At 36.4% G+C, this 27,836-nt stretch overlaps 3 protein-coding genes across 3 annotated transcripts; 2 read left to right on the top strand and 1 right to left on the bottom strand.

Annotated features, from left to right (window-relative positions):
• Positions 1-3,757, bottom strand: LOC116769085 (lipid storage droplets surface-binding protein 2). The gene is made up of 6 exons (XM_032660066.2): positions 3,481-3,757; positions 3,210-3,333; positions 2,850-3,082; positions 728-914; positions 511-648; positions 1-432 (listed from the first exon to the last, which is right to left on the bottom strand). Exons 2-6 carry the CDS (start codon positions 3,331-3,333, stop codon positions 191-193), a joined length of 924 nt encoding a protein of 307 aa, XP_032515957.1. The 5' UTR covers positions 3,481-3,757; the 3' UTR covers positions 1-190.
• A 458-nt stretch (positions 3,758-4,215) lies between these two features.
• LOC116768972 (uncharacterized) lies at positions 4,216-7,222 on the top strand. The gene is made up of 2 exons (XM_061527470.1): positions 4,216-4,633; positions 6,466-7,222. The coding sequence occupies exons 1-2, from the start codon at positions 4,310-4,312 to the stop codon at positions 6,949-6,951; spliced, it is 810 nt and encodes a 269-aa protein (XP_061383454.1). The 5' UTR covers positions 4,216-4,309; the 3' UTR covers positions 6,952-7,222.
• A 1,212-nt stretch (positions 7,223-8,434) lies between these two features.
• LOC116769278 (uncharacterized) lies at positions 8,435-27,570 on the top strand. The gene is made up of 39 exons (XM_061528140.1): positions 8,435-8,819; positions 9,142-9,722; positions 9,923-10,205; positions 10,407-10,615; positions 10,695-10,834; positions 10,984-11,129; positions 11,284-11,489; positions 12,073-12,239; positions 12,316-12,461; positions 12,560-12,695; positions 12,967-13,117; positions 13,564-13,774; positions 14,365-14,492; positions 14,751-14,873; positions 15,305-15,452; positions 15,536-15,724; positions 15,864-16,000; positions 16,180-16,539; positions 16,619-16,712; positions 17,135-17,286; positions 17,609-17,719; positions 17,954-18,098; positions 18,434-18,486; positions 18,590-18,676; positions 18,835-18,958; positions 19,256-19,444; positions 19,765-19,890; positions 20,133-20,291; positions 20,569-20,749; positions 21,243-21,398; positions 21,926-22,104; positions 22,314-22,487; positions 22,854-22,981; positions 23,766-23,956; positions 24,134-24,231; positions 25,151-25,283; positions 25,716-25,884; positions 26,335-26,529; positions 27,233-27,570. The coding sequence occupies exons 1-39, from the start codon at positions 8,787-8,789 to the stop codon at positions 27,447-27,449; spliced, it is 6,555 nt and encodes a 2,184-aa protein (XP_061384124.1). The 5' UTR covers positions 8,435-8,786; the 3' UTR covers positions 27,450-27,570.
• Positions 27,571-27,836: the final 266 nt, after the last annotated feature.

Below are 27,836 nucleotides of genomic sequence, written 5' to 3'. Positions count from 1 at the left end.
TAGAATAAAATTATATATTTCCAATTAAAAATACATTTCCATTAAATACTATTAAAGACATAAAAAAGACCATCAGTCTTGATTAATTACATTTAGAATATATCCACAATCATGTTTATATATAAACATGGTGGCTTCAATAATAAAAAAAATATCTTAAAATTAAAATACATAGAAAAATTTATTAAAATCACTGCGGTTCACTGCCATTGGATTTGGCTTCGGGGGTAGTTTTGACCTGGTCGGTGGTTGTGGGTGATGAAGGTGATGTAGAGACAGTGTGGGCACTGTGTCCGTTGGTAGTGGACTCTGATTTATTCTGTGGTGATATTTGTTGAGCTGCTTCTTGTTGCTGCTGTTCACTGGTGACTCGTGCCAGGTGCAGCGCCGCCAGCAGTGCTGTGACGTAACGGCGGACATCTAGTTCCATTCCTATCAAAAATATATGGTGAGTTTTTGTTTTGGCTTTAAATGTTATTTATTTGTAATGCGCAAATGATTTGTCTGTACCACTGTGCCTCAATTGGTGGAGACGCTGAGCCAAGTTGGCCCACACACGCCGGGCGGCTACTGAGCTGAGACGTCCAACCGTTTGCATTGTATGAAGAGCGGGGTCGTTTTGTACTGGTACTACCTCGGTGCTGCGAGCTGGTTTAACATAAGAAATAATATGAACGTCTGAGAAAAAGGATTATTATAATAAGAAAAAATTGTAATGTGGTCATACCGTTGATTTCTTCTTGTGTGGGCGGGAGGTAGTGGTCGAGGATCTGCATGGCGTATGTGGCCCCAGTATCAACTCCATACATAGCCTTCTGACCGTAGGCCGTTGATAGCAGAGTGTTGGCCTTAGCCCATGTCAGCTCTTTGAGTGACTTGACGCGTTGTTCTGCGACCTCTCGAGCACCGTACACCTACAAGAAAATTCAATTTTCAAACTCATCCTTAAATAAAGACAGACACTAAAGGTACAACATCAAAATTTACACGATACCAGTAACAAACGACACTGAGGTATCGACCAGTAATATAAATAATTAGGGCATGAAAATTATGTGTTGCATAATGTTTTCATATTATGTGATCTTAACTTTGATTATTCTTTAATATTTGGTTTAATTATACTTCATCAGTATCACAAATAAAGTTTTGTATAATTTTAACAAAAAAAAAAAATGCATTGTAATATCTTTTAAAAAAAAAACACATTAAAATATTGATTTTTTTTTTTGTAAAGTATATGTTAAAGGGCACTACTAAGTTAATATCAGGTAAGTTTTGGTTCAAGGTGTATGACTGTCTATTTCAAGAATGTCGTTAATAATTCCAGTTTACACAGCTTATACATTTAATAGTGCGCGAGTATCCGATTCTAGTACGTTTATTTCAATTATAACGAAATAAAAACAAGCTTCGGTCACGCAATTATAGTTCGGAACGGGTTTATCGTGTGCATAGCTCAAATGCACTTATATTATACCTACTACCACTACATTGTACAAGAAACCGTGACGTGAAACATATTATAAACATTCCTAGAGATATGTCCATGGACAAATGACCCTTTAACATCAGATAGGCAGTTTGTTCATTGTCACCTTTTTGGTATAAAAAAAAAATGTAATTAGATAATTTAATATGTCTTAAATCGTTCCGTTAGCAGTATCTAATCAACAGAATCCGGTTCAACGTCCGTCGTCCGTGGATGTTATCACACTTTATCGTAGCGGACATACTTATAAAAAAAATTATGCATTTTTTACCATCAATCTTTGAAATAATTATGAGTTTTTTAAATAAAATCGAACAAAGGAAATGAGCAATGACTGCACCGTTTAACATTTCTGCATAGCAAATGTCATCCGCCATTACAGGGAAATAAATCAAATCGAAAAAATTTTAATGTCACATTGAAACATAAAATCGAAAGTTTATAAACAGGAAATACGGACGCGAAACGACTGCGGTTTCATCGACATCTGAATGTAGACATACAATAGCTGTATGGATTGAGTAATAATGACAATGACTTGCGGGTATTCGGAGTGAACTTTGAACTCTGCCTTCCAGTTTCCACTCACGGGAAAATACTTTAAAATACCTCGAATACATCACGCCCATAGTTAATCTCAAATGATTATTCGTTTGAAATTAAATTAATGATGTCAGTAGCAAATTACAACCGGCATTGTAGAATCGCAAGTAAATATACAACCCAGCCTCAAACACCTGCCTTTGCATTTATTATTCTTGTTATGGTATTTAATATCGACTGTGAACGGAATTTAGGAATTCATGCAAGGTTTATTTTTATTACTTAGAGAGAGAGATATTGCATTTTGAATTATTAAATATAAATGTAATATTTTTTTTTGTTACCCTACAAGCTTGTTCCAATAAGGTGCTAATGAAATTTTTATTAAATTTAACTCGATATATCAGTAAGCTATGGATACAAATTTACAGTTTTATTTGGTGTAAATAACAATATATGCTTATATACTTTGTTTTTCTCTGTAAAATGAACAAAGATTCTTGAATTGTAATCAAGCTACAAGCCTGATCAGCGATTTGATCAGATTAAAAGTGATTTTACCGGCTTAATATTGTATCACAGATAAGAAACCTTGCACCATATTTATTTTATCAACGATAGATAACATTCAAGAATATTCTTAAGCAAAGCAAAGCTAAGCAAAATGAGGAAAACTATTTAAATACAGGCAGTTTTATATTTAAAGCAAAACGACAAAAAAATATAATCTATGCTAACAAAATAAATTTAATTTATAATTACCCACTTAAAAGGTACTGTATTTTATATTTTTTTTAGAATGAAATCCACTTACTTTGTTTATTTGCGGTGTTATTCTGGATAGTACAGCCTGTTTAGTAGTTTCCACAATCACTTTTGGCTGCTCGGTGACCAGTGGAACTCGGCGTTCCAATTCATCCAGGGCTGCAGCAACTTTAGCATCGCCTGCAGCCAGAGGTGCTGCTACAAATGGAGCTGCAGTATTCGCTGCCAGGGTTACACTAGCCTCAGCAGTGGATAGAGCCCATTCTAATAGAGAATGTGCCCCTGAAACAAGAGTGTTAGTTGTATGATATAGAAAAATTTACGAGATTGGTTTTTCCTTAAAAAAAAAATATAATTTGTACAATTAGAGGGTATATTAAATGAGGGTAAAAACTAAAATGAAATTTACCCTTAACTCTAGTGTACAAAGCTCCTACTTGTCCCACTGCAGCTTCTACTGTGGGAAGAGCCATCACCTTCTGGACTGATTGCAGGGATGCAATCCCTGGAGCTGAACTGACTTCAGTGGCCATCTAATAAAAAATATTCATAAAAACTTTTTGTGTCGTTAATAATAACTTTTTGAAGGTAAGAATGAAATTACTAATTACGAAAAACTTATATTGCAAAACTTTTCAAACACAATAGATAAGTACACAAAATGTAAATTAAACAATTACCTTCAAGAAAATTCTAATTGCTTCGAAACTTTCCCAAATCTACTTATTGAAGTGCAACGTTTAACACGCAATAAACTTTTAAATTCTTATGTGTTCAACAAAAACTTTAGGCTGTTACTTTTACCATATAAAACTATAAAATGAACATTAACTTGCAAGTGGTTGATATATAAATTTCACGTTCCTAGCGAATGACGATAACGGGTGATTAATGAACGAGAAATTTCCGAATGAGTGAATGAGAATGATGATGATGAATGACAAAACTCGGTATAAAAGTTAAAACTTTAATAGCAAGTTGACAACGACGGTATAAACTTTAATGTGAACATCATAGGTATAATATTGTAACAGATGAATACGTTGAAATTGTCAAAATAATATATAGGTACTGTCTTGGAATAAAATGTCTCCTAAATTACGTTCATTTTGTACTGATTATTGTAGTGTCGTTTAAAAAAGAAATAGTAGGTGTCATAAATTTTAATAGAAGTAACCCTGGTTTAACATATCAAAATTAAAAATCTAAATAATTTGGTATATAGCCTTCAGAAGTACTGATTTTCAAAATTAATATTTTTTTATTTATTGTCTATTTTATGTTTTATTTCCAAATATCTATTTCTACAACTATTACTTGTGTATATTTTTTATTTATACTATTAACTTGACTATGCACCAAGAATATGTCAAATACGAATGCATTGGTTATATGAATGGCTTAGGTTGGTCATTCGTTCATCCAGCAATTGCGTTTGACAGTGTGTGGTTGGTACGTAACGTTGGACGAAAATTTTGTTGTATGTAAGATTGTCAACAAACATTTGTGATGTCTTGGACGAATGATGTGGTTTTGGAATTTTTGGATCACTACCGCATAGAGCAAGTGTTATGGGATCCAAAACACTTATCGCACAAAAATCGAAATGAGGTTAATGATGCATGGCTTCGTATACAAAACAGTATGAGCATAAAGTGTTCGATTATGGATCTTAAAAAGAAAAAAGAATCTTTAATGACAGCATTTAGATTACACATTAAGAGAAAAAAGAAAAACCCAAGGTATCAAACGTGTTGGTTTGCATTTTCAGCCATGGAGAATTTTTTAGGGGAAAAATATGAATACGATAGTACGAATCACTCGGATCACGAGGTAAAAGGAGTTAAAATATTTGTTCAATATCTAAAAATAAACGAATCTATATATAAGACACCAAAGGTTTATGAATTGCACATAATACCATATCTTTTCACTTCTAGGGAAAAATTTAGTCTTCCAAAATAATGTTGACATATTTCTCAATATATATTACGAGGAGATTTTTTATACATTGTTATTACCTATCACCTTTATCTATGTTCAAATCTAACCAAGCAAATAGTCAAGCAATAAGCAAATAATCTGTCAACAATAATGAACCTCCTTAAATAATTTAAAAACATGTAAGTTTTTATTCAACTGCGACAATCAGTTAAAAAAGATAAAAGGATTATGATTTTAACGATGAGATTTAATTATGACATTACTTTTTTTTGTTATGCTGTGACTCACTCATACTGGAAATGTGAAATATTTTACTAATATCAGAGATTAATTTTAGCGTGACATTTGTTGTGCACAGATTATTTTTTTTAAATTCAAATCTGTAAAGTGTGAAATCGAAATATATTACTATAATACTTAAATAGGTATTAGTCATTGGGAGATATAAAACGAGAATCTATATAAATCTAAAAATATAACTGAACTGACTGGAAACAGTATGATTACTACGAGATTGCGTCTTCAAATTATACGCAGTCGCGGATGAAGGCCATATAATAAAAAAATAAAAAAAAATCTACACAGACGTTTGTCACTCATCTATTTACGTTGATAATTATCATATGCGAAAGCGACACTGGCAGAATATACTGTGCTATTCTTTGCACGGATGACGGCCATATTATTAAAAAAAAAATCATATGCGAAGACTAATTAATGAGAAAATAGATATCGTCTGTGTTAAGTTTTCATGTTCCAAACTTGTTATAATAATGGAGGGTTTTTATTTATAAATTATTTATTTAATATAATTTTTTGTTGTGTATCCATTTTTTGTAACTTTCTTTTACATGGGATCTTTCGTATAATGTACCACAAATAAAATAGTTGGCTACATGTCGTTTCATATGCGATAGCACCGAAATTAAACTTCGTTGCCTTTTTTTTTGCGAAACCATCTTAATAAAATTATAATTAAGTATGAAAAAATTCTATAAAATTAAAGGCAACGTTGAGATGATTAAAGTTCTACTACTCGTGTTGGTGAATTTTTTATTTGATTTTTAATTCTAATAGTATTTGAACAATATCGTTCCAACAAACTCCCAACGAACTTTGGACTACAATCCTAAGTTTGCAACGTCACACTACAAACGACGCGTTTCTCGTTTCTGATGCAACAATTCAATTTTATTCTCAATTCAAATTCAAAACGTTTGAACCTCTCGTTCCTGTTTCTGTTTCAACTACGTTAATACTACAATATAAAATACTTATGAATGAAAAAATATTAACGTATGCTGTTTGAGGGGACAAACATACAGATCACTAATTTTATCACGTCTATGAGCGAGGATGGGTGGTTATTTACTTAATACTAAGAATCCAGTTAGAAGTTTTATGACATTCAACAAAAAAAAATTTAGAAATGTATCAGTCACGGTTATGTAACCGATACTTTAATATCTTTTCATTGTCTAAGAGGTCAATAACCGCTTTTCTTGAAATTAGTTGATATATTGAGAATATTAATAAATATATTATGATCTGTATTACACATAGATATACTATACTAATATGTACGAAATTCGAATAAATCAAGCCATAACAAAGGTTTTCGTTGCTCAAAAGATTTTACAATTTCCACAATTTTTAAATCACAAAGAAAAAAATTCTGTTTACTTTTGTTATTTTGGATAATGTTTTTCTTTTAATTTCAGTATTTTCAAAACACATCCTACAGTACCCACATACCACTGCCAGACATAAACGACCCACAGAACCCTAGCACGCCGACGGAAAGACAATTTTCAAATAGAAGACAAATGAAACCAGCTACATCCAAAACGCAAACCAGCACAGATTATATGTTTACGAGGAAACATGAAGATGGCGTCCATTACAATAAAAACGATTCGGACTGTAAGAAGGACAATATGGACGAATACGATCTGTACGGCCAGCTGCTAGCGAAGAAACTTAGAAAACTAGACGAGCGTCAAAGAGATTACGCCATGCATGAAATAGACAATATAATGTTCAAAGCTAAGATCCAAAGCGATCCTCTACCAACGAAGAGTTACCCCTCGTCGCCGTCCCCCGTACCAAGAAAGATAAAATCACCCGTCTTCATAATAACAGCCCAAAGCAACAACGTTCAGTACGAGGATGAGAATATGTCGTATTCGGAACAACAGCTATCGTAGTAGACGTATTTTTTATATTATATCATAGGATTAATATCTACCAAGCATCCGGTGGAATGATAGTCAGTCGCTGCAGAGTTTATATAAAAAAAAACTATTGAGTGTTCATTTGTTTACAAAATTGTAAATCTATATACACTATGTACTTAATATTTTTTTTATATTTATATTAACTATAAGAAAAAAACGTTTTATATTTTATTTAATAATTAAATCAGATTATTCAGAGTGGGAAGTGAGTTATATTTTTGTTAAATAAACAATTATTATACATAGCAGTTTTACTTCGACAAATATTGAACTAAATTTCATTTGACAGTAATTGAATAGAGATTGTCTGAACGAAAAATGATAGTTTTCAATAATATCAAAGTTAACTGAATTGATCGTGAGTCATACAGCCATTATGGACTCAATACTTTGAAGTCATTAAAAAAAAAATTAAGGCCATGTTACACCATAGCACCAATTCTTAAACAGTTTTTCACCAACTTCTCTACCATATGATTGACCATCGTGATGGACAGATGATGGCCCATCGCCTAAGCCAGTGCTTCCCAAGATTTTATTGTTACCTTATCCTTAAATAATGCCTTTTTTTACGTGTACCATTTCCTAGGATGGCTCATTTGTTTAATAGTATGAACGAATTTAGTTTATTTGACCAACGTAACGTTATTAAGACTTGTTGTTTAGAGCTTATTTGTAGTATTTATTAGTTATAAGGTTCGCTTCACATTCTATTCTAAAACATAATAATAATATCAATATAATATAATATAATAATATAAGTTAAGTGATTTAACCTTTCAATACACTAGTCATTATAAAGAGAATTTTCATGTATCTATCTCCATAAGACGTAAAATACTAATATTGGAAGTTTACGTAAGCCTGGGTACAAATATATCAAGATGGGAATCATATGTTTATGCCAATTATTTAGGGTTAATGATTCTGCAGTGCTACGTACAGAAAAACATAAAAATCTATAAGATATTACACATTTAAAATTTTTCATTATTGGATTTTTTCTCATTTTTATTTTGATTTTTTCATTATTTATTTAAATATTTTTAAAGAAAGGAATATTAAACCAATATATAAAATATAGGCTAGTAATGTATTTTATTAATGTCGCTGAATATTCAGCTGATGTCAAATCGATATAAAGTTGCTCTTAAATCTACTATATATCTAGTTTTTTTGTAAATCTTTCAGCTATTTATACGGTTAAATAGGTTTTTATTGATGATTTTAGTATAATATTTAATGTTTTCATGATATAAGAAAAAAATATGGCAACATTATTCTTTGTTTAGGATATTTTCGCAGCACATACTGTTTCAGTGTCCAGCATATCGAATACAAAGACTGATACTTGTAAGTGAACTTGACCTCGTCTCCGATAGCGTTCCCGTGCCACAACATCTTCCGACACTGCTGTCTACGGAGAAATATTTTTACCCGCTATTTAAATTTATTATTAATAATCTGGAAACTTTATAATGTCTAAATAATACAAAGTGATTTACTAACTGTGACAGACAATAATGGATTTTTAGTGTATTTTGTCAAATGAACTGTCATAAATATCAAATGATAATCTGTAATGATAAGGCTTAAAAGGACTCGTATCCAGAGCCGAAAAAACATTTACAAAAAAAAAAATTGTGATATTTTCGTAACACTTGACACTTATGTCAAATTCCAGCTGATCAACAAAATAAAGGAATGAAACTGATTGTACAATAACAATAATTATCCTCGTACCAGAAAAGAACGAAAAAATTTGGTTTATATGAAAACAAAAAGGAAATTTTTAAAACTTAGGGATGGCGACGATGATAAAGGAAAAACGTAGAGATGTAAGTTGAATCATTTTAGTTATTTAAGAATTATAATTTATTTCTTATATTAAATACGCATTATGTTCGACACGGATGTTAATTGCCTAAATATTAATTATAACGTATGTTGTTATAAACATAGATGTGAAGGTGTTATTACCAGTCGATATTTATAAAAAAGTATGTATTTACATATAATGAGAATATGAATTTAAAGTATTTCATTTATTGCATTGCTTGCAAATTGAAAGTTTTTTCAGATTATATATTTATGAAATTTTAATTTAAGCTGTGTATTTCAAATATTAGTTTTCATTCATATTTCGTATCTCAATAACAGAAAAAGAAATCAAAGGGGAAGCATTCCATGACAAAAGATGTTCTAGCTAATACAAATGTTGAAGAACAAAGAGAATCTACCTCAGTTGACCTTTTAAACTTAGAAAAAGATTGTTCTTCTCAGTGTTTAAATTTAAAGAGTTGTGAGGAAAGCAAAGAATTAAACATTGTTGAGACACAGACTGTATGCGAAACATCAAAGGAATGCAACAAGGCAGAGGAAGAAGTAAGAGTAGAGTCACCAGCAACTGATGTTGAAGAATCACAAGCAAGCATTGTGGAGACAAAGTCGTCCGAAAACAATGTTATTAATAATGAAAAACTAGCACAAACTGAATTGTTACCTTCGGCTCCCATTATCCTTGAACCTGAAGCTGTTATAAGTAATAAGATCAATGAAGTTACCAAGGAAAGTATAAAACCAAAGATACTATGTGTGCCATTAGAAGAAGCAATAAAAATATTTGGAGGTAGGGAAATAGCTGAGGTTAGGGCTTTGAGTGAGAGAGAGGAGGCTGTTGTGGAGGCAGGACCAAAACAGAATCCAGATAATCCTTTGGTGGATTTACTGTCTACTTTTAGGTGAGGTTTACATAACATAACATTTTTGTATATCCACTATGTGAGTTTAATTCTATAGTAACCTGATTTCCATACAATTTCATAGGAATAATCATAAGGACTGTCAATCCAAAAGTATTTTTTTATCATATTTTTATTAAATTGATTACTTGTTAGACTATAAATTTATGCCCATGTAGAAACTACTTAAATATTTTTAGGTCATCATTAATTGCTGTGGAACGTGAACGAAATAGGATCACGTGTGGGTACATTGAGGAGGAGAAGTCGCGCTCTACGCTGTGGAAAGTAGAGAAACGCAATGTAGTTTTAACAGAGAGATGTGGCTGTGGAACCAAAGTCAGTTTACGGGCGAGTTATGATGTAGCCGAGTTGTTGAAGGAACGGTTGCCGGCCGCTAGACTGAGACTGGAATCCTTATTGCGAGAAGTCCAGGAAGCTTACTGCCATCACCAACATGCCACATTGTTGGCACATTACGATGTGAGCACTTAGCCTAATACTAACTGAAGAACACGTCATTTAAATTAAAATGTGTGATCTTTTCACCAATATGGTTATAAATTTAACTAGATATCAATATTTTTCCCCGCTTCTAGTACCAAGTGACTATATAGTTGAGTTATATAAAAAATAAGTGTCCCTTTTACAAAAAATTCCTTTCCAATATGTGTATTTTATCAGATAGAAGAGCTGTTATCGGAGGTAGTGCAGGATTCTAAGGATAAAATCCGTGAAGCGCTTGCATTAATATTCCAAGCAATGCGTCTCGCTGATGGTGTCCCCGACTCGTTCGTTCAAGCGCTGCAGCGCTGGGCCGGTATACTTGCCACTGCTTTACTAGAAACTCATGACATGGCGAACCTATTGTTCTTAATGCATTATTTGTTCAGGTAGGAATTATCTTTTATCGTGAAATGTTGGAAAAATAAAAATCTGGCTAAATGTATATCTATATATGACCTCGTGTAGACAAACTCGCTCAGTGCTTTGGGCCAGATCAGTGGTATACCTGCGGGTATGGGACGTTGGTTCCGTAGCTCAGTTACTGGCTTTGTTGGAGATCATGCTGACCAGACCCTCGCTGGAGGAGGCAGTGGAATGCATTGAAGGTAGGTTCTACAGAAAACTTTATTGTGAGTGTCTCATCGCATGTCTGTTAAAAGTAAATTGCTTAGAGAGGCTTCTAGTGTGGACTTGTATGGATGTGATCCAATCTGATTTGTGACTATATTTTCGTTAATTGTCCTTTGTGTTACAGAAGGAGAGGCGTGGGAAGAAGTGGATGAAATAGGAGAAGGGGGAGCGGTGGGGGAGGGGAGGCTGCGGGAAAGAGACTTACTCGCCTTTCTTGAAGCTTTGCCGCTGAAAGACATGATAGCTCGTCTACTTCTGTTCAAACGACAGGTGAATTTCAGGACCTTAGCAGATAGTGTGTGTAGTCTTTATTATTAATAGATTATTTACTTCTAATGTGATAATATTTTGACATATTTATTATTTTGTATTTAATTATATATTACATCCTACACACATACAAGAGCAAAATCTGGTTATACAGGATTTAAATCAGGAGACAGAGTACGCTTGGGGGGACAGGTCAGGAGGTCATGAAGTACTCAAAGCGTGTTGCGGTACACGCACACTATTGCACGTGTTCCAGCGAGCTACACACACACACAACACATACACAAGGCTTCACACACACATGCGACATCTTATCGTCGTCGTATTGAATGCTCTCGCTGGACTTCATCTACATTCTTGGTGAGTTTGACTATGTGCGAGTTACTTTATTACTAAAGATCTAAATTCCATGATTTGAAGTTGTATAGGTGGTAGAGACTAGCTGTGGTCAAGTAACTACAGCTAGAACATGGGCTGGCTCGATCGGGGAAGTACCACCTTCTCACAGAAGATCGGCGTGAAGTAGTCATTAATGACTGCGCTTCGTCCGATGAGTGAGAGAGCCGGTTGCCCTTTCCCTATTCGAATCCTTTCCTGCCATTTCCTTATTTAAGGTTGGCAACGCATCCGCAATAGAGATGTTACGGATGTCCATGGACGACGGTGACTACTGCTCATCAAGTAGGCCGCCTGCTCGTTTGCCACCTGTCACATAAAAAAAAAAACATTAATACTCATGAGCTGGCTTTCAGAGAATCGTACTGAACTATTATTAAATTTTTCCGTTTTTAAATGGTGTCAGTACATTAAACGTTTATGAGTAAGAGCATCTCAACAACTTGGGTGTATACTCTTATTCAGTCCTAATACTTGAAAAATTTAATTGCTTGTTGGCCCAATATGTATAATATTTCAAAAGCTCCTCTCGTTTCCTTTTCTACAGTTCCTCGTACATTAAGGAGTTAGAAGTAAGGATATCAGTTGAATTGGAGGCTTGCTTTGCCGCTGGGTTTGTTTTATTAGGAAACGAGGTCCATAAGTTACCAGCGACCTTATTAAGAGATCACGTTGCTGAGGAATATTGTGTCGCGTTCATGACTGGGCTACATGGTCAGTATGACAGAGGCTATCTGAACCGATTTTGGTAAAATAGTTCTTGAAATTATGGTGCTAATGAATTTTGCAGATTCCTCACCGCAGAAAGTGGAGTCGCTTTTATTAGAGATAGTAGGTTTGCCGTGCGAGGTCAACGTTAGGGTTGTGACTCAGGCAGCTGTAGAACGTGTCTTGGACAACGCCCTGGCCACTAGCGTCCTTGAGTTTCTATTCCAGGTATAGGAATCATCTAGCATACACAAAATTGAAGTTATTCATACGATTTTAATATTATACATAAATTTCTATTCGATTATAAATATATTTAATTACAGACGGGTATCAAGCCTAGACAGGTGGCATGTGGGGGAGGATGTGTCGCAACAAGTCGTCAGTTGATGCCCGAACTATTAATGGCCCACCCACGCCTGCACACTACCGCCTTCTACATGCTGGCTGATGCTTACCAAGGTTATAATACGAAAAACTCACACATGTACAAATAACTCATGGCTACACATATATACACAGAATCAATACGCACTCACACAAGCAAATAAACGCCTACCTACACGCTCATGTTATAATACGGCGCACGCACACATAAAACTAATGCTCACGCACATATATGCACATGGTTTATACACACTCACACCAGTGTAAGTGAACATATACCACACAGTAAGGTTACACACACATGTACTGAGACTTGTACACTTACTTATGATTCTGAATTCCTCAGAGGCCCCCAGCATGTCTTCCATGCACCCCCTTTCTCCCGGCAGCTGGAGGCCCTCTCCCGCTGCCCTTTCCTCGGTTCTGGAGAACTGGGAGCTGAAATGTCCATCACGAATATCGAGATTGCTTCTCAGTTTGGATTATACGCCGCACGTGTAAGTGCATATTATATAGAGTCCCCTACTTGCAAAATCATATTTTATATTGAAATAGTTTCTTGTTTTCCCGAAACTACTGCTAAATTACTCGAATGTATAGATAGTAAAATTTCCCTGAGCGAAGTATAGCTGAGTGACTAACGTTACATGTTACTTTGTCAAAATTATTTAAATGTTTATTAATGATATTATATCGTATTTATCACTACTTGAAATAGAACTATGTAGTATATATCAGTATGCCAAAAAAGTATTTTGATTGGACATCCTCCCTATGAACTGTCCTATCTCCCCTCAAATGAGTAAAAAAATCTGTTAGCCTTGGTACGAGAACGAATTGTCTCAGACGTGTTAATAATTGCAGAAAAATATCTTTAGTAGTCATTTCATCTAGAATAATCAATTGTGATAGCCGAATCTTTGAAATCTGTACATCATTCCAGCGGTCTCTCCCTGGACACACAGCTAAGTATCGGATCGTGGTTGTGTTCGAGGGGCGAAGCGCCCGAGTGGTCGTGGGAGGTTTTGCGGAAATTGAGAGTGCACCGGACACAATGGGGTCTACCGCTGGATGCACCGACCTACGAACCACACGATCTTCTGAGTAAGACTTTCGCCTTAATGGCCGGCGATTGGGGTCACTGCATACCCTTGGTAAGTTAGTATACTAAATAAAAATTTTGGTTTAAAGTCTTATTTATATATCGAACAAACAGTTAAATAAGTTTTGATATTTTTTTTAATCTTTAATACCCTATGGGATATTAACTCCAAAATATTCTTATAAACCAGAGCTCTAATAGACGCTTTTCTATTTTGAATCATAACCTCATATAATAAAAAGACAGTTACATATAAACAAAACACGTTTCCAATAAAATATTGTTAAGTATAGTTTAGATCTCAAGACCTACTTACTTCGAGGAACATTGTTTGCAGTTGATCAATCTTCCAATCAAATGACAATACCAATTTTTATCGGGCTTCCCGGAAATGTTTCAAATATCTATAAGTAACTTCACAAACTCACTGCGAGGCTTGGAGCTAAATTTAATTACAGAACTAATCTAGTAGGTTTAAACGTGTAAATGTATAAATCTCTGCCACGTGTTTCCCATAATGTTATCAGAAAATTTACTGTTATGAAGTAATATTGAAAATTAAAGCATTCATTTTTATATGTACATGTGGAGTGGCAAGCGAAGTCGACGGCCATTAGCATATCTTGGACATAATATTTTCAGATTTGTGGTCCCGGGGCCGACGCCCTATTAGAGTTGTCTCAGTCGCGACTTCTGGAAGCGGTGCACTGCTTGGGTCCCATCATGACGGTGATGACACAATCTCCTGAGTCTATCTCTCTCACTCCCAAGTACAAATTAAATATAAATATATATTTTTTATTTAATTTCCTGAAATATTGCCAAAATAAAATTGCTTCGTTAACGATTCGAACCTGTGACTTTAGTTATGTGTTTTTACAAATTGAGCTATGTCAGTACCACGTGAATTACGACTTACATAATTTTAAATTTCCCTATCCTGGTAATTAATATCCGGTCATAATCATTTTTCCAAGAAATGCTTTGAAAAACATATCCGTGTAAATCCTTTTTTTTTGTCTTTTCAGATTCTCCGAAATATTCTCAGTCATCTTAAACTCTGGAAGGCATTTTCTTCAGTTTTTGTCTCGTCGTCCGTCTCCAGGGGTAGAGGCTTTACAGACTCTAGTTATGGAACAAATGGGGAATGCGTAAGTTGTCATAGAATGCTTTAGGAATTCCAAATATCACAAGAAGAAAATTGTTTATTCATGATGAAAACAGTTTTTATTCAAATAAAATCGATATTTTTCGGATAGACGAGATGATAATCATGTCAGGTCGGGAGTATGAGTTAAAATAATTAAAAACGCGCCTCAAATACGAGAAATACTAGTTTTATTTCAATGGATACTCGCAGAAGTCTTAGATCTCATTACACTTTTCATTCTTTCGAGATACCGGGAAGTAAAACTTTCTAATTAGTGACATGAAAATGAGCGCTGTTGTTTTTTTGTCACTTTACAAACTGTCCTTAAATTTTCAAACGAAACCAGCCAATGTTATAACGATGCTCTCTTCGATGGGGAAGAAATTTATGGAGACATGATTTAAACTATTGTTTTTGATCAATAATAAATAGAGGCGCCGGCTGGCCGATGGTGTCGTGTTGGCTGTACGCGTTGTGGTCCCCAAGTCTACCGGGACAAAGTCGTCAGATCCTCGACCGAGGCCTGATTCTGTCCCGGGCCTGGACCGTGCTCGATGAACTCGTGCGTGGACGTTTGCAGGTAAAGACTACTATTTTGATTGAAAGCAGTTTTTATTATTAGTTGTTGGTTAATTCAGATTATATCTTAAAAACAAAAAACAGTTGCAAAACGCCAAAGATTATATTTCGGATGCTGTGAAACACGCTGCGGAAGCGCCGGTACTTTGTGAGAGCGTGCTTCGTAATCTGCATGCTATGGAACTGGCTAAGCCTGCGCACGGCAGGCTGATGGAGGAACTCGAGCGACAGAGAACGGCTGGAGAGAAGATACATGTAGATAACGCTATGAAGGTAAGAGATTATTATTTAGTCCCTAGAGCCGAAACCAGAGGATCCTATTTAGTTGGACAGTACGGAATAATGACAATACATCACCAACGATTTAGTGATAATTATATTGTTCTAAATAAAATCTGAGTGTATATTTTAGACGGTGGGCTGGTGTTTGCCGTCCCAGGAGCTGAGCACATACCGCTGCTGTCACGCCGTATTGGCCAGCGGTCCTCAGCACCCCGCTCACCTTTTGCTAGCTCGACTTATGATGCATATATACTTACAGCGGTACAGGTGAGGAATAACAATATTGAATTCTTTAATACTTTATTCGCAAATATATTATATAAGCATTCAAATAACAGTATTAAGTGGTTCGATGCGAGAAGGAATATCGTCAATGTGAACGACATTGCACATTTTTAGGTGTTTTTGTTTTTCTGTCCGTCTAAGTCAAGTGATTTATCAAACAGGCCAAATTCTCCACCCATTGGGACACTATACTTCAGCGGATTAGTTCAAACAAGATTGTATCTCTTACAAATCAAGGGTAAACTTCAGGAATTTGCGACTTATCATAAAAATCAAGCGAACTTATTGAACCCGCCCGACGACACAGCTGTACAAAATGAGCAGACAACATCTCAGAAGCCCACATCAGTTGTGGATAACAGTTTATTTCCGGCACTCAAAATAAAAGATCTGGTGGGTAGTCAGAGTAGTTTTGAAGAGACACATGAAAATAGTGAGCCAACAGATGATACAAGCGAAGCAGTTGTGAAAGGAAATCAAGATACTATCAATCTCATAAATTATCACATGGCTGCGGAAAAGTGAGTGAATTAAATTTATTGAATATATACAACTTGCTTATTAAATAGCGTAGTTTTGATGTAAATATTTTTTGTACAGATTGTTCCGTCAGTATGTCCTCTGGCTGAACGAGGGCGACAAGGTCCGCGCCGGTCCACACCACGCGGACATCGCGACAGTACTTAGCGAACAGGTAGCACTCTATCTTATTAAAATGAACTCATAGAAAATGTTAGAGCATCTATAATAATGCAAAGATATAATTACTATTCGATTTTCAAATTTCAAAGAAATTAATGTACAGTCTTAAAGTTACTCTTTAATTTCAGAACATTTATTTACTGAAATAAATGTTCTGAAATTAAAGAGTAACTTTAAAACTAATTCTGTTATAAATATACTTTACAACTGCTTCAAAAAAATCTTAATTGTAATAATATTGATTATATTATTCAAATTAAGAAAAAATGTCATATTCTTTGACAATTTCAACAGAGTCATGAAGAGTTGTTAAAAAATTAAATATATTTTCTTGCCGAAGAAGAATAATTAATAATTAGTATTAGTGTTATTTCTTGTACTTACTGATATTAAAACTGAAAATAAATTATGAAGGCTTTAGACGCCGCATGGAGGTCGTTTCTCAAAAGCACACCGGTACCTCCTCCCCTCAGCCCTACAACAGAGACGATTTCCACGGAACACCTGACGCACTTCGAGAGAGCTGTCAGAGCGTTACAGACTGTTAAAAACGGAATCAAAGACAGGTGACAAAGTTTACTTTAAAAAACATAAATATTCAATGATGACGATGTTGTAGTCAATTCCTTTATGTTGTGTTATTTGTGGGAAATAAAATAATGCTAGTTGCCACCGAACAAACATATATTTAAAAAGAAAATGAAAGATACAATTATATTAAAAGATTTTTGTTTGTCATTAGTTTATCATCTGTTCACAATGTTAAACTGAAATTTTTCCCTTTTTGGTTGGTTACTTTAAAATTCTCAATATGCAAGGCTCGAGTTTAGTTTTACAATTGACGTATAATTATTTATGTTTGTGTTTCGTTAACTATAACTTTCACAGATCTCGCAAATCCTCTTTGCCGGCCGCTTTAAATGAGTCCTACTTCAAGAACAGCCACATGCTTTATGAATTACTTGATAACAACATCAATGCTTTGAAGAATGTTACCGAGTTAGTATATTTTTTTAATGTACTGTACTTGTGATATGATTGTCAAAATCATTTTTACCCACGCAGCCTCACATATAAATAGCCTTTGCATTTATTTAATTTTGTAGGTATCAAGAATAAGTTATTTTTATTCCTAGAATTCACAAAAATTAAATCTATTGTACTTTCAGTATATATATACATAGTTTTCCTTAATTCATTGATGTAGTCAAGGCATTCGACCAAATTCCATAGGCAGTGGTGTAATGATGTAACCCGCGTATCTTCCCTGGACGGTCAACTGTGGGAGTTGGTGAAGGTACTCCGAGTGCCCCGGACCCTGCCTCCCATCCGTCAGAGCTGCTCACACTGCCACAATAACATCGTTGTAACAATATCAGTGAGTATAATATCATCTAAATATATATTCTGTGTTTCTTACTGGCCGCACCCTGTCAGCTGTATCCATGAATATTAATAACAGTTAGTTTTCTTGTGAGTTCAAAATATTACCGTCCTTGTATTAAAAAATATATATATTTAATTTATATGAGAATTTCTATACATGCTTTTTAAAGCCTTAAATTAAATTTCCTAAAATATATTTTTTTCAGTATTATATCGTTATATCTTATTTTTATTTGCGTTTCCGATTTATAATAAATAATTAACAAGTCAGGGTTAACTTGAATTGTTAGCTACAGTAGAATGTTAGCATATTTAATTTTTTTACAGGAAGACGAATGGTGCGTATCGTGTGGTGCAGCTCAGGGGATCATAGAGAACAGGTTACTATTAACACTCCACTATTATTAATATATAATGTATATATAATTATGATGTAAGAGTTATGTATGTTAGATAGTTGTATAAATATCGGTTTCTATATAGACGTAGCTTTCGTTCGTCGCTGAGAGGACTGGCTCGCCCGCGACCGCCCACCGCTAAGGCGGCTGCGATACTGCGCTCTATGGCCAGGTAATAAAATGGCGTTCTAATAAAAACTATTACATATCCAACTAATATATTAAATCAAATTATCTGTAATGACCTGAAAAAAATATATTGTTAACAATATTTTTTTATGGAATCATTAATCCTATATGATGAAGCTAAAATGTCATTTCCTGTACTAGACGCGTCCAGAGCCCGCCGCTCGCGCTGGGCGTGTGTTCCCGCGCGTGGGCCGCCGTGCCCAGTGTGGAGCGATGTGGACCGGCAGTGGACGCACTCGCGTCCTTGGTAGAGAGCCTCGTGACGGTTAAGTTTCATATTATAATATAAAAGCGATAAGCCATGGGTTCCGCACGGGATTTCTTTTTTCTTTTCTTTTATTTTAGCTAACACAGAATTCTATTCAGTAGCAAGTCAGCTTTTTTAAATTTTATAGGGGATGTTTGTTATCTGTGGAGATGATTTTCTGTCGAATTTTTTTATTTCTAGTAACGATGTAACTGGGGGATTGTTTTTGGTATATTTTTTTTACATATTTCTTTAAATCCCAATAACATATTATGAATATATAAGTGTAAATGATTAGATCTTGTTACTTGATAGAAATTCCTAAGTCGCGACATCGACACGTGTCTCCGCTTGTTGTCGTCGTGGTGTGAGGGCAGTTCGGTGCAGCAGCGTCTGTGCGGCTCGTTGCTCAGCAGCGCCCGGCAGCAGCACTGCGCGCGACTGTACGAGGCGGTGCTGGACCTGCCGCTACCGCCGCATGTCGCTTTCAGCTTTTTGTCCAAGGTACTGTTGCAATCACAAGTGCTCTAAATACACATTCAGTACGAGGTATCATTGCGATCAAAAGTGCTCTATTTCGTGTTTAAATATTACATTTCTTAGTTGGTTTTTCATATTTTTTGTTTCTTTTATTTTCTTTCTTACATACTTAAAGACCTGGCTAGATCCTACCAGTATGAGTTATTCATCAATACGATGAATGCAAGATTGTCATTATTATATAAGAAATGTTCACGAATACAAAGAAATATATTCTTAAGGCATCATAATTGTTATTTCATAGAATATATATCGAATTAATAGTTTTCAAACGTCGTGTTCAGTTTGACCTCCAGAGCTGGGCGGAGACAGTCGACTCCTCACGACGGAGTGAACTCTTAGAGGCTATAGTGAAAGCGGCTGAAAAATGTGGTCCCGCGCCCGACACTGAACACCTGGTGCTATTGGAGGTAGGAAGGTTTTATTTTATTTTTGTATACAAGTTTTTTTAAAATTAGAATGCATTTTTTTTTAACAACTCATTCTAATCAGCCATGTTAAAACGTTCATTGATGACTTTTTATATTTTTTACTGCTGATTACTTTTCTTTCTCAAAGTGGTGTTTATTTTTATGTTAATAAGGTTGATAATACAGTAAATGAAGCAATGTTCTAATGATTTTGCCCAAACAACTCTTTTTCTCGTCTGTAGCAACTGTGTGTACATTCGCTGTCAGTGGTCCGTTCGTCGGAGGTGTGTCGTCACGTGTCCCGCGTGATGCTCGCGACCGTACACGGCCGACTGTCGCCACATGTGTGCGCGACGATACCCGCCGCGGTACAGCGGTGTACTAACGTTGATTTTGATCAGGTACAGACGTGACACTTAATTCGTATCCGAGAACTTGAACTTCCAACATTATATACTGAACTTTCAAAAAGATATAAGCATGTACTGTAGTTTTAAACTTTTTTATGTTTATTGCTTATAGTTTTTTACATTGAAGAAGTACGTAGTAGTGTACGGAAGCTCACTTTTCCAACTTTAAACACACTAATAAATGATAAGTTAAATGTACATGTTTAGTGCAAAGAATATTTTTAATATTAAAATCCATTAAATCCTAATATTTTAAATATTTTACCAGCTAGGTAACCTCCTTCGTGATATCGGCTCCATGTGGTGGACCGCGCGCTCGTCCCGTGTCCTCCGTGACTCGGAGCGCGTTCAGTACGCGTCGTACTCGGTCCACGTGGCCGACATCCTGTACGAACTGATGCATGCCTTCGTGGAATCCGCCATTAGATGCAGCTATACGCCGGAGAGAGGTATCGGGATATTATCACTAAAGTTACACGTCACGAATGAACTTGGACACAACAAAAGGATATGGGACTTTGACAAATTTCTGTTTTAAAACTTTCAAAGCTCAGATAACATGGAACATGTGTTGATTTATTATGTTGTGTCGATGAAATCTCCAGCTAATCAGTAACAAAATGGCTGCAAAAAAAGACTTCAGTAATATCATGATTTAATACTTTACAAATGGACATAGAAGTGGCTGATTGAATGATGGCTTTAAAAAAATATTTTTAAAGCTTATTGTTATGGAAAATTAATATAACGTTGGGACATTTATTTATTTTCTTACTAATAAAATATAAAACACTTTGACGTATCAATCTACTTTAAGATGTGGTCCCTAATGAAGGTAGTACAGGAAATATATTCATTACTATCAAAAAATTCCTCTTACTTGGACTTAGGCCTATTTTCGTTATTGCACCGTCCTTAAATGCTTATGCACCGCGTGTTCAGTGTCTCGGTACGCGTGGTGTGCCACGGTGGAGTCGTGGTCGCCGTGGCTGTCGCCCCACCCCTCCCGACCTCTTCTGCCGCAACAGACCACAGATCACAGCAACATGCTCACCAGGTTCACCGACAGCCTCGTTATGATCATGCACCTGTGTCCAGGTAATGTATACGCGTAGCAATTTAAATTACTTATAATTGCTCTGGTTTGAAATTATCGTCAAATTTAATAATGAATATATTTTTCATAAAATAATTTTATCATATTTTTTTTTTATTTTGTTTATATATTCGTTGTTTTTTTTTTTATTAAGTGAAACTTCGTATGCGATTTCCAACAAGGTTGCGTTAAACGGTAAATGTAGAAAGTAGGAGAGAGAAGGAGAGTGAGTCGGTAGATTCCAAGCACACGCGCATAGTATTCTTTCTATGCAGCGAAGTAAACAGCGAGCGTCGTGAGACTGGCTGAAAGACGTTCTTGTTGTCCTATATTCATTTATTTATAACATTCATTATTTTTGTAGTCTGATTTGACACACACATAATTTAATAGGGCAGTATTTTATTTTCATATTCTGCGGATAAGAATCGTTCACAATTACGAAGCTTCACTTCTTCCGCACTGTTTTTTTTATTTATTTATTATTTCCGAATACATATATCGGATGGATTATTATACGTACCTTCAGGTTGTGAGGAGCATCTCCTGCGGCACGCCTGGGAGTGGACGGCCCACACGTACCTGGTCGCGGAGCCCCATTGGCCGGACGAGTGTCGCCTGTTGATGACGTCACTGCTGACGTCACTCGCTGACCTGCCGTGGACGCTGCAGTGGTTCCACGTAGACAGCCTGCCTTTAGCTTTACAGGTACGAAGAAAGGATCTCTAGGAAATTATAGTGAACTGCCAGAAAAGCACTTGTTTTTTTGGTTATAGTAACTTAATAGAAAATTGTATGACTGCAGTATGATGATAATGAAATATGGATAATGGAATGTTTGTCTGCTGTTCCTAGGACTGCATGTATTTTTATTACAGTTTTGGAACAATTATTTAAATGAATCGTCTCCTCGCTAGATCTGTTCCAATCCACGCGAGGACATCCTGAGCTGGTTGTGTCACACGCTGCAGGCGACATCTGGAGAGTGTTGGCTGCGAGGAGTCCAGCAACATCACCAACAACAGCTGGAAGAAGCGCTGGATCGTCTGCTGTCTTTGTTTACTGCGAGGGACCTGCTGTTGCCGACCGAGGTATAGACCTCCACTATTATGCAACTCATATTATATTTTTTTTGCCGAGGAGGTTTTAGTTAGTGAGTCATATTGAATAAATCATGAATTAAGACCTGAAAACTTGCAAAAAAATACCGGTGCCTGCGATCTTTCCTTCTATTCTTTTCTGTACTCTCCATCTCGTCATATTTTCCTACGATGTGTGTGTGTGTGTGTTTTCCTGTCACAGTATTCTCAGTTCAACGAACTGCTATGATAAAGATTCTTAAGATGAAAATATCCATTTTATTTTTTAAGTTTTTCTTTTGTTTTAAAAAGTCTTCATCCCTTGAAACCTTATTAAGCCAATAATTCTATCCGTGTCCATCATGTCGTATGATCTAGTGTTACAAAAGCGTTTCCATCCTTCCCTGGTGGGAACTCCCTCAAGCCTCGCTGGAGTCAGCTCTGAGGAGGTTCTTCGAAGAGCATCATTCACCACACACCCCCTACCATGAGACGCCGCACTTCAAGTATGTATAACATATATAAAAATTTAAGAACTTAAAAATAATTGGCTTGTAAATGTTTTGTTTGAGGGAAATACAATTGAAGGCTGTAAATTTTTCTTTATCACTGTATAACCGATTATTATACTGAATCACAGAACATGTGAAAAGTACGACACAGTAAGAAGTCGAACTTAAAGATTAGTCTATGAATTTTATTCACTTCCATATAAATATAATAAAAGCAATGATTACTATTTGCTAATTAAATTTGGATAATGGAGATAATACGTCAATTGATCATTTTCTTGCAAGACCAGTGTAAGATGAGATGAGAGTGAATTAAAACTATATGACTTTTGTTTCGAAAAAAATATAACTAAATGAAAGACCAATTTCAACTGGAACAGAATTTAAAATGAAATTACTTACCCAAGAGACAAATTTATTCGTCGCGGCTGTTTCCGTAAATTGGGCTCGGATAAAGGCGTCATGTAAGGCAGTGCTTTAACTTAAAATACCAATGGAGAATAGACACCAGCGAGGGTCGAACCAGCGACCTGCGGAACATCCTGCTATTTGCTTTACCATGAACCTGTTGTGAGTTTACTGGTGTCGGCGAATAAATCTGTTTATATACAAAACCGACATCTCGGGATTCATCTTGCTCCGATTGATATATTTCTTATATTGTTCTAACGTTTAAAACACTATAATGCTATATGTCTTATAGTCTGTTTTGCTACCGTACATAGTCATACATATCATTTCATCCCCCCCTCCCCCCTCCCCCCAACCCTGTCCTTAGTGCGTTGTTATCCGCGTGTTTCCTGACCTCCGTCGAACCCTCTGACCGGAGCCTCCAATGTCCGTCCACGGTCGCCCACGTCCGTCGAGGCCTCTTAGTATCTGAGTGGACTCGCGCCGCCTGCTCGCCCACACTGAACGACCACGTGAGCGGATACTGTGACCACGTGCTCAATGTCATCACAAAAATTGGTGAGGATTTATATTTAGACATTGTATAGTTAAATGTAAACTATTTTTTTTATTATGGTAAATTTTAAAGCATGCAATTAATAAACTAATTCGATTATATTAGTGATCGTTAGCGATATCCCAAGTTATTTTTTCTGAAACATCGTTAAATACTTCAATATATTTTCTCCGTGCCAGCTCCTCATATAGAACACTGCGAAGGTGAGGTCGAGGAGTTGTTGAGTCGCGCGATCGTCGTCATGTGCGTGGAGCCCGCAGCGGCTACTGCGCTATCGGTGAGACATAAATATTATGTATTTAGGGAACACACATTTAATTTGCACCGAACCTTTAAAATCCCGATTGCACCCGAGCTGACGTTAGCGATGACATTTGCTTTGTTCACTTTTTGCGCGGGAAAGTATTTGTCAACGGAGTTTGTGAGGGTATTTTTTTTATTGAATTTAAATTTTTAAAGTTGTTTTGGTCTAAGATAATAATTAGCTTGTTCTAGTCAAGGTTTGATTTGTTATTTAAAAGTTCTGGCTTCATAAGACAATTATATTTTTTAATAGTTTTGTTAGGATCATATATATATGTGTATCTGTCATTATTGGTCTTATCTTCACAATATCCATTTGATCCTCATATTCCTCATATAAAAAAAAAAATATATAACACCTAGTTTCTTATGCAGCATGAAGACATGTCAACGACAAAGTAACCTGTCCATAGTGATTGTAAGGTCGACATAAAGATACAAAGTACTTACTGCTCCTGTACTATATGTAAATCGGCCAAACCAAAGAAAGTGAATCCCAGTGTGGGACATGCAAAAGATCATTTCATTATTATATAGGTTTTTGGTTACTTCTATTACTCATTAAGGCGATATTGACATACCTGAAAAAGCAAGGATAAGGATAAAAGGAATTCATTTTATAGCTTTACCAGTAATAAAACCAAGTGTTTTGTCCTCTCGTGCCCTTATACAGGATGCTCTAAAATGAGACGATACTCCTTATTCAGTCGCATTTCATGGATTCACCGTGTAGGTGCCGGGACCATCGCGTTACAGGGAGAGGAGTACCGACAGTGCCTGGGACTTGCGACCCGGGTGTAGTTTTAAGGGGCCCCTATCTAACGCGCGTTAAACGCTCACCTCCACCGTCCAAGCTCCTCTCTCTACTAGAGTACTAGTGCAAGTTGTTTCAGGTATGGAACTCCCGGGTTCGGTCCTGGCCGGTTCCTCTCGTCCTGTGCTGCGCCTCCGCGACCCGCTCCCTCATCACACCGGAGTACTTCTCATCACTAGCCGACACTGTGGCCAAGACAGTCATGGAACACGGTGAGCTGGTCACACATATCATATAAAAATTTCGAAGTAAATTGTTTCTTTTTGTATCAGAACACTTTAATTATATTCCGGTGCATTGTCCATTCCATCGGTCAGGAAGTAACAGATTTCTGAACGAGTTAATCCAAGCCCGGCGTCCAGGTCCAAACTTTTTAAGGGTATAGAATTTTAAAAATCGTTGACTTGAGAAGGATTCGACATGGCCTTAATTCACTCGTGTTCGTGAATTGATCCAGAGACTACTGAATGAATGCTGGAATGTCTCATCGTGTACAATTTATTTGGTTGCGGGACACAAATTTTAAATTTGATATTCTTACAAGGTCATTAACTGGTGTATAAGTTGTTTTTCAAAATCTTTCCCCGTGTCTTTATACTAAGGGGAGGTGATCTACTTTATGTAACCTATCATATCATTCTCAGCGTCTAATGGTTGGTCGTTGTTGGTGGAGCGCTGGTCGGCCTGCGCTTGGTGGGGGCTGGGTGCTCTCATGCAGCGGGGGGCGGCGCACCTCGGGTACGCGTTACATCTAGCAGGGGCGCCAGGCCTTTCGGACGCTCTCGACACACTCGCGGGCGGAGCTCTACACTTGTAAGTATAGGAAAATGATCTCCCAGAGTATTTTAATAAGAATTACAATTACACTATCATTCTATTATCACTGTACTCAATTTGCCGAGATGTAAAGTTATCTATTAAGCGACCCACGAGTGTGTATATAAGAGCAGGTGCATTTAATAGTCACAAAATTTTATCACCATACTCGTTATCGTGTAAGTGCTTGTTAGTATAGACATGAATATCTGGACTGAGTTCACTTCGATCTGGCGAAGGTGTTTGACCAGATCCGGCGCGAAGGCTTGATGTATAAGCTGTTCCAACTAAAAGTGTCCCAAGTCAGGCGCGCACGCATAGTTAGTTGGTCGTGCCCGTGATCACGGTGGCTGTGAAGGCACCGACCTCGGGATCACGAACATATAAAAAAATAAGAAAAGGCATAGCAGCAGGAAAATAAGCTCTATTTGATGTTTAACTATTCAGATCAGAAAACGAAGAGATAGCGGCTGTGTGGATATGTGCGGCGTTCAGGGTGGCGATGAGGGAGAGTCTGGCGGGGGAGGCGGAGGAGAGGTGCGGAGACGCCGCGAGGAGGCTGCTGGGGAAGTGGAGCGAACGGAGGCGGACCCTACTGCAGCTGGTGACGAGACATGTGGACCACGACTCGCCCACGGACAGGTTACAGCTATATACACTGTTCTTAATCACCGCGGATATACCATGTCGAGGCGAAAGGACCCCGGCTCAGGATATAAGAATAAAATTCAGTTGAATTGAATATTTTTTACGTAATTGTTAATGATTGCCAGGGTTTAGACGGTGTTAGCCTCTGTTTGAACGCCCTGAACAAAAATACCAATAGCGAATATAAAGCGGACGCTTCTTAGGCGCCGGCGGGAACCGAATCCGCGACCTGCGGCATATCTGATTACAGTTGCCTCACCAGCTCCGTGTCGTGAACAAAGAATGCCAGATAGTTAGCCGTCGTATAGGGACTGGTTTTTTTGCGAAAATCCTAATCTATGATTTCTGCGTTTGTTCGGTGAAAAATCCGAAAATGTTACACGAGTTAATACACGTCACTGGGATCCTGAAAGATAGGAAGCGCGTAAAGTGACATTGGGATATTGTATTTTGATTTTGCGATTTTTATTTCTTGACATAAATTGTGAATAGTCCCTTCATTCATCGCCGCTATGTTAGTATTCAATGAAAAAATATCCGTCGAGCTGCGTTTTAAGGCGACACTTAACGTATCACATAACGCGATGAGGTTCAAGAATTCCGCGAGTGTTCATTGAAATTCCCGGGGTCATGCTCGGGCAAATCCCAAAATATTACTTTTATTTATATTTCAATATCATTTGTTTATTGTCCGCAGACTGCAGCTCCTCAGTCGCCTGGCGTTATACATAGTATCTCCGTCCGAAGAATCCTTGTCATCTTACGTGAGCGTCCATACGTCCGTTTCCGCGGCGGGGGTGCCCGCGGTCCCGGACAGAAGCCCTACGAGCGTTCCCCTCGCAGCCGCTGCACTCTACCCTCTGAAGAAAGCTTACTTCAGCGATGAACTAGACATGGCGAAGCGTTTGATTTGAAATGTAATTCGAAAAAAAATAAATAGTCACGACCACAGATAACATAATATATTACACGTAACATATCTGGGTAAATTAATTGTTGATGTAAATAGTTTTATATAGAAAATAATATCTTTGACATTGTTTTTTTTAACTCTTATAAAATTCAAAGAAAAATAACACTATGTAGTGGTATCTTTTATTAATCCACATCTGAGTCCATTTTTTGTTTCGCCAATTCGACAAAATATCTGTGATTTATATTTAAAAAAAAAAATTGTATTAAATATCCGTATTTTATAATTAATTTAAGTCTATCATAAAATACGTTACAATTGTATAAAAAAACAAAAATAGAAGAAAAAAAAAAGAAAAAGATCAAACAAAATAGTTTCAATGGAACAC

This window comes from Danaus plexippus, chromosome 5 (assembly GCF_018135715.1).
Source record: "Danaus plexippus chromosome 5, MEX_DaPlex, whole genome shotgun sequence".
Lineage (NCBI taxonomy): Eukaryota > Metazoa > Arthropoda > Insecta > Lepidoptera > Nymphalidae > Danaus > Danaus plexippus.
The sequence above is the reverse complement of the archived record's forward strand: the minus strand, read 5'-3'. Positions and strand labels throughout refer to the sequence as shown.